The sequence below is a fragment of the Salvia hispanica genome, chromosome 1 (assembly GCF_029641045.1).
Source record: "Salvia hispanica isolate PSC_SH4W2 chromosome 1, Shi_PSC_v1, whole genome shotgun sequence".
Lineage (NCBI taxonomy): Eukaryota > Viridiplantae > Streptophyta > Magnoliopsida > Lamiales > Lamiaceae > Salvia > Salvia hispanica.
This window is the reverse complement of record NC_142692.1, coordinates 50392100-50399280: the sequence shown is the minus strand read 5'-3', so window position 1 is coordinate 50399280 and position 7181 is coordinate 50392100. Positions and strand designations below refer to the sequence as shown.

Below are 7181 nucleotides of genomic sequence, written 5' to 3'. Positions count from 1 at the left end.
AGGATCCTGTCATCGGCAACCAGCAGAGCGACAAAGTGTTCTGGGAGCAGATTGCCCGGAAATACAACGCTGGTCGACCAAGAGGGACGTTCGAGCGTAGCTACGTGAAGCTACGGAAGCATTGGGGTCGAGTTCAGAGGGAGATGACGAAGTGGAATGGCAAGTGGACTAACGTAGTCTGGATGTGGCCGAGCGATCACAACGAAATGGACCTTGTGGCGAAAGCTAACGAGGAGCTTTACTCTGACGGGAGAAGAACTTCAAGTACTACGACGTTTGGAAGCTTATCCACAAGAGCTCGAAGTACACCGGCAGGGCAGAAGCGGCGGGAAGTGGGATGCCGAAGAGAACCAAAGTTTCCGCCACCGGAAACTACTCTTCAAGCGAAGCAGGTCCGGCAATCGACCTCAACGTGACTGACGACGACGTCTTCATCTAGAGATGTCAAGTGGATCGGGCCGACCCAGCCCAGTTTTGGGCTGACCCAGGCCCGACCCGTTAGTGAAATAGAGCAGGCCTGGGCTGGGCTTAGTGGTTTAATCGGGCTCCAATTGGGCTGTTTTCTAAACCCAGGACCGGCCCGAGCCCAGGACCACCTGAAGCCCGGCCCCAGCCCAGGCCCGGCCCAGTACAATTCCCTTATGTAATTAATATTAAATCTATCCCATTTGCATACACTTAGTATATATTTTATGAATTCAAAAATAATATATGAAAATATCTATAAGATAGATATAAGTATAAAAACATAAAATAGTACTTCCCATCGAGTAATTTGGAATAATTGATAAATTCAATTAATTAACCTAAATCAAGACTTATTGCAAATTTTATTTCCATAATTATAAAAATTAGTTGTTAACTAATGGTTCTCTTTCCAAAATAATTGTTATTTTAGATTTAATCATAATTTTGCATAATGATAGCGTCTGCCTTATATATATGTGTACATAAATTATGAAGATTAGATATTGTTGAATAGAGGTTACTCCCTCCGTCTCCCATTAAGAGTCACACTTCCGTTTCTGCACTCATTTTATAAAAATGATAATAAATAGTTAAAGTGAAGAAATGGTAAAGTAAGAGAGAGAATAATATAGATAAAAGTTTTCTCTCTCTTACTTTACCATTTCTCCACTTTAACTATTTATTATCATTTTTATAAAATGAGTGCAAAAATGGAAGTCTGACTTCTAATGAGGGACGGAGGGAGTATATCTTAAGATCCTTGATTAATTATATCTTGGCAATTTTAATAAATTGATGCATTCATTTACTAAACCTAAATTACAATAAATAACAAATTTGATATCCATAATTATAGTGATTAGTGGATCCTATTCATAGAATTAAATTAATTGTGATTTCCGTGATTATAAATTAATTGTGATTTCCATGATTATAGAGATTAATTGTTAATTGATTTGTCTCATCAAAAACAGTTCCGCATATGTGTATAATAATTAGTTTTAGATTATCTAACACGGTATATTTAGCTTACAAGGTATAATTTAGCTAAGTTTTATGAATTTATAATTTTTTTTATATGAATTAGGAACATTATCATTTGTTTTTCATTTACATATAATATCATCTCCTTGATTATAAAAATATGTAAACTAGGCCCAGCCCAGCCCAGCCCACTTGCTAATTGGGCTTGGGTTGGGCTGGGCTCAATATACAAACCAAAACCCAGGCTCGGCCCAACTCGTTCCAGACATGGGCCTGGCCTGGGCTGGGCCAAAATGTCATCCGGGCCTCACCGGGCCCGGAACTGGCCCGGCCCGGCCCGGCCCAGCCCACTTGACACCTCTATCTTCATCTCATCCCTTAGCACTCAACCGATGGGAACTAAATCAGCAAAGAGGAAAGGGAAGGGGAAAGCCGCTACGAGTTACCTCACTATGCTGCCGCCACCACCCAATCATTCTCTGGATAAGATATCTGACTCTATGTCGGATATGAATGGTACCTTGCGGATGGACCATTTAACGAAATTGACATCGAGGGATATCTCAACAATGTCGGAGTTCGAGCTCGAGTTGCACCATGAGATAATCATCTACCTTCGCACACCAATGAAGTAGTTTTTTTTTTCATTTCTAGGACTTGTAATTTTAATTTTTCTAGGACTTGTAATTTTTAATTTCTAGGATTTGTAATTTTTAATTTCTAGGGTTTGTAATTTTTTATTTTCAATTGAACAATGAAATTTTCGTGTTTTAATTGTTCAACGTTTTTTTATTTCACGCGTAAAATATGTGGTAAATTGTGAATAGTGCAATTTAATAGTTGTGGCCTGGATGAGGCCTGGATGGGGCATGCAGTGTTATAGGAGTTGTGAGCTGGGCCTGAAAATTAGGGAAGTGATGACGTGGAGGAGACTTGAGACCTGAATACGGGCAGGGGTTAAAATGCGACCAACCGCCGTTGAGTCCTTGACAATTCAGTCGTCATAGCAAAGTCTCCCTCCAATGAAACACTAATACTAAAATTCACGCTCACAACCATCTTTGAAGTATATGATCATGTTCTATCTAATTTTATATTCATTTATGTATTAACTTATTCTTTAAACTATCATATAATATAAATTGGATTCATGAATTAAATTGTATGAAAAACTAGAATATTCAACTAGCAAAATCTTTGTGCTGGGAACTAAAGGAATGGTGTAGTGGTAGTTAAATCACTCTCACAAGAATCCAGCAAGAAACAGCTATACACCAAATATATTGAACCATCTCTAACAGAAAAGACTATCCTATCAACTTCTTCAAAACATTTCCATGCTTAACAACAAGTCTCGCTTATATGCAGCAAAATATGAATACCATCTTGAAACGTTTCTACTTCAGCCCTTCCATTCCAAATGTTTTGATGAGGTCGGATTCCTTTGGTTGGGAAATAATCTTCTCAAATATCTGATCGAAATTTTCAAGGCTGCGCATGGCATCCATAACCTTGTCCTCTGCAACTGCTCCTGCATATTCACTATGCTCTTCACCAAGAGAGAATAATCCCTGTGATATGCGCTCCTTCAGATGCTGCTGCTTATATTGTCCGACCTCGATTCCAGATGTAAATAGGCGATATACATACACCACTCTCTTCTGTCCAAGACGGTAAGCCCTGCAGATTGCTTGCTTTTCCACTGAAGGATTCCACATGGTATCCAGCAGCACAACTCTTGAAGCCCCTGTCAGATTTATACCCTCCGAGCAAGCTCTCTCAGATGCAAGAAGCACCTTTGCTTCGCTTGTTTCATCATTGAAGCGATATATGGATTCTTGGCGTTTCTTCTCATCAACCTGTCCATCAATGTAAACCACTTCTCTTCCTTCATTCCATGAATAAATGGACCCAAGCTGCTCTTTGATGAATATAAGAGAGTCTAAGAACTGGCCGAAGATGAGCACCCTCTCACCGAGTGCATCAGCAAAGCGTACTAGGTTCAGAAGAAACCATGCCTTCACCCCAGCATCAATATCCGTTGCAATCTCCTCTCTTCTAGTGAAGTACTCCTTCACTACTGCACGTATTGAAGGATGAACAGAGACTAGGGATACCATCCGAATCATCTTAAACATCTCCTCTTTGCAAGCTTTTTCTAGCAATAGCTGTTGAGACTTTGTTGGATGCAAGAATACTAGCGTGTGCCTCAGTCCGGGAAGCTTTTCCTCTAGCACAGTTCCCTTGTGCACATGAATGTATGGTTCGAGCACAGTCCTCATCCCCAACATCGTGCCCCTATTTATGCCAGATGAGTTGTCCAAATTCTTCCATCTTGGTCCACGTACACTGTTGTCCTGATCTGCAAACTTTGGATTTACGACGCACAGAGTGTTGAATAGCTCCCTGAGACTGTTTTGGAATGGAGTGCCTGACAAGATGATACGTCGCTGTGTTGAGACTTTCGCCAAGGCCTTCCATATCAGGCTATTGTTATTACGAGGTGTATGCCCTTCATCAAGCACTAAAAGGGTCGGCCTTTGAAGAAGCACCTCCCTGATTTTCTTATGCTGCAAACTTTTCCCATTTCTTCCTCCAGCAAGCTTCTCAAACAGTTTGTAGCTGACCCCTAAGACGCTACCACCTCTCTCCCAGGAATACAATTTAAGCAGGCGAATGCAGTCTTGATTTAAGACTCCACTCCCAATTTCCTCAAGAACCTCAGTAGCAACTGTATGTTCTTTTCCGGATAGCTTTTTCTTATTTAAATTATGAAAATCTATGTTGAAGTTCCATTTCTTGAACTCAGCTTCCCATGTCAGAAGCATCCCTTTAGGAACTATGATCAAGGGGCTGCAGGCTGGATACAGCTTCAGGAATGACTGCAGGAACACTATGGTGAGACGAGTCTTTCCAGTGCCTGGGGCATGTGAGATTATGCACCCTCTTGCATCATCAGCAAGAGTCTGCTTCAGTTTCTCAAGTTTAGTGTCTCCTGCTATGTTTCTCCACATGAACTCGAAGCCCTCCCGTTGATGAGGGTACAGATCTTCCTTAACACCAGGGACTAAATCCCATACTGTTCCTTTCATGCAACTTGTTGAACCGGGTATACTGGAATCAGTGCCCTCAAATTGAATGTCGCTAAAGTAGGAGCCTTGAAACTCATCACGGTAATACCTCTTGTCTCGCCCCTCCCAAGTTGGTACATGCTGCAGGAGATGATGATATGATAACGCATAAAACGATGGCATCAAAGAAAGAGCAGCATGTATTAAGACAATGCACATGAGATGAAGCAAACCACAACAATGAGATGACAATGTAAAGAACGTTTCCATCACTACTGCCCCGTGGAAACCAAGCTGACATGCGGAATCTACACAAACTAATTAGTGTTTATCGGCTCCAACTACATGCATGCTTAAATATCTACCATTTTTAACCATCAAACATCTTCCATCTCTAAGAATCATCACACAAACTGCACCATATTTCCCTAATTACTACCATTGTACTAGATTCATCTGCAAAAATAATCCTACTAGGCAAAAAAACTGCAAACAATTGGTAGCCACAAAGAAAGCTTACATTTACCAAATTTAATTGAAAAACATCCTACTACAAGAAGTGGAGATCACTTACAAAAGGTGGTAAGACATGCTTTATGTCCATAATCACAACATCACAGTTTTTGCAAATGAGCCCTATCTGTTCATCAAGAATAGCTTGATGCTTCCCTCGGCAGCAACAACTTCCATCAATCTCCACACTGGTCTCAAGCTCATCACTCTCAGCCTGAGAAAGGATACCAAAAAAGATTAGAAACTTATTCGAATCGAAACAACTTGAAGGTGAAAAAGGCTTTACAGCTTACCACGGGATTAGTGCAATCGATTTGTCGTAATCCTAACTCTAGATCATGAAAGAGTTCATCTATGAACTTTTCATGCTCTGATTTGTGTGGAGGGAGCACCACCTCGTCCTCAAATCTGAACCTCGAAGGAAGGGCACTCTCAGGCACATTATGTTTTTCCTCAAATGCATTCATGGAGTCCAACAAAATCCTAATCAAGTCGAAATGTTTTGCAGAATGAGACCCTTTTTTCCCCAAAGTCTTAACTCTACCCTTCTCCTCCTCCATATTCACTACTCTTCTCCTCTTCCTTGACCTCAAAAACCTCTCATTGGAATTTTCTGTCAATAATTCACAATCCGAACCGGAATTGTGAAGTAACAACCTAAAATCACTCTTTTTTGTCAGATTCTCTCTCCCCCTACTCTTCTCAGCAACAGCATATGATTCATCACCATCTTCGTCAACAGAAATTGTCTCCGATTCAGAGGCAGAATCCTCCGAATCCTCCGCCACATCATCACTCTTATCATCCACATTCACGCAATCATTCTGTTTCACATCCGATTCACTCAAAAACCCTTGAGCACCGGCATTCAACGTTTCATCATTATCGTTCTTCTTCTGGTGTTTCCGCTCGTCGTGTTGCTGTAGATAGAAATCATCCCACTGCCTCCTAGTTCTTCTTCTGGCTACCTCCATTCCATTCACTCAAAAAACCTACAGGTAAAAATCTAGAAACAGAGAGAACGTGAATATTGAAGCAATAGTAGAGGAGATTACGAGTGCAAAGCCATAATTGAAGTTAATTTTGTAACCAAATCAACTCCTTATTAATTACCAGTAGACATTGATTTTGGAATCTTGCTGGCATCACAGCACACATTCAGAATCGGAGACTGTTGTCGTCTATAGAATTGACCTACATGATAAATTCAATTGTTCTTATAAAATAACCTCCAAATTATACATTAATAATCCTAATTTTGGGTCTATAAAGATTTTATGGAAACTTATTTTCCATTATGATCATTATTTGTTTAATAATATTATACTACTATACTACTTCTTTTATAGCAAAAACAACTCTTTTGGCTTTTATTAAACCATACTATATCTTATTTTAATTTTTTACTGCTTTATCCCTTTTTATTTATCCACTTTTCCATTTAAATGGAAGAAATTGATTACGTGAAGTGGGGACATGAGGAGTTACTAAACCAACGAATTTTTATTTTCTTCATTTTCAATGATTGTTGGCTATGTTTTTTGGAGGTAAAATTCAAATTCAAAAATTGCTAGTAGTACAACTGCGCTGAATCATTTTCAATTGGTTTGTTAGAAGTTTGAGTTTCTATTGTCTTTTTATCCAACTGGTTTGTTTGAAATTTTGAATTATAGTGTTTCTTCTTTCAAATTCTAATTCAACCTGTGACATTTACACATGTTACTATATTTTCGACAGATGAAAAATTAAACAAATATTCAAGGTCATCAATATAATATTTATTGTAATTACGTAATTGAAAAATAAATGATACTAGTAATATATTGAGACTAAAACATTGAACTTTCAATCAATTAGAGCATCTCCAATGCCGGCTAGCCGAACCATTGGAGGCGGCCAGCGGGAAATCGGCCAAATTTTCGGCGTGGGCTAGCCGAACGCGTGTCGCTAGCCGAAACGCTGGCCGATGCACTGGCCGCCATTGTGGCGGCCCGATCGGCCAGTGACGATTTTTGTTTTTTTGTTTTTTTTTAATAAAACCTATATAAACGCGATTTTAGTTTCATTTTCATTTGCACCACTTGTTTTAACGAGTTTTCTCTCTCTCTAACTTTCTGTACAAGAGCATCATCAAGCGATGGATCA

At 39.6% G+C, this 7181-nt stretch overlaps 1 protein-coding gene across 1 annotated transcript; it reads right to left on the bottom strand.

Annotated features, from left to right (window-relative positions):
• Positions 1-2638: 2638 nt before the first annotated feature.
• On the bottom strand, positions 2639-6306 carry LOC148934076 (SNF2 domain-containing protein CLASSY 3-like). The gene is made up of 4 exons (XM_089067839.1): positions 6150-6306; positions 5330-6042; positions 5098-5250; positions 2639-4664 (listed from the first exon to the last, which is right to left on the bottom strand). Exons 2-4 carry the CDS (start codon positions 6008-6010, stop codon positions 2850-2852), a joined length of 2649 nt encoding a protein of 882 aa, XP_088923965.1. The 5' UTR covers positions 6011-6042; positions 6150-6306; the 3' UTR covers positions 2639-2849.
• Positions 6307-7181: the final 875 nt, after the last annotated feature.

What these genes read in the sequence shown, in the direction of transcription:
- LOC148934076 (XM_089067839.1), bottom strand. Translation starts at nt 6,010, where the DNA reads ATGGAGGTAGCCAGAAGAAGAACTAGGAGGCAGTGGGATGATTTCTAT. An exon ending in TCGATTGCACTAATCCCGTG is followed by an intron (nt 5,251 to 5,329) that starts GTAAGCTGTAAA and finishes ATCCTTTCTCAG; the next exon opens with GCTGAGAGTGATGAGCTTGA. An exon ending in AGCATGTCTTACCACCTTTT is followed by an intron (nt 4,665 to 5,097) that starts GTAAGTGATCTC and finishes CATCTCCTGCAG; the next exon opens with CATGTACCAACTTGGGAGGG.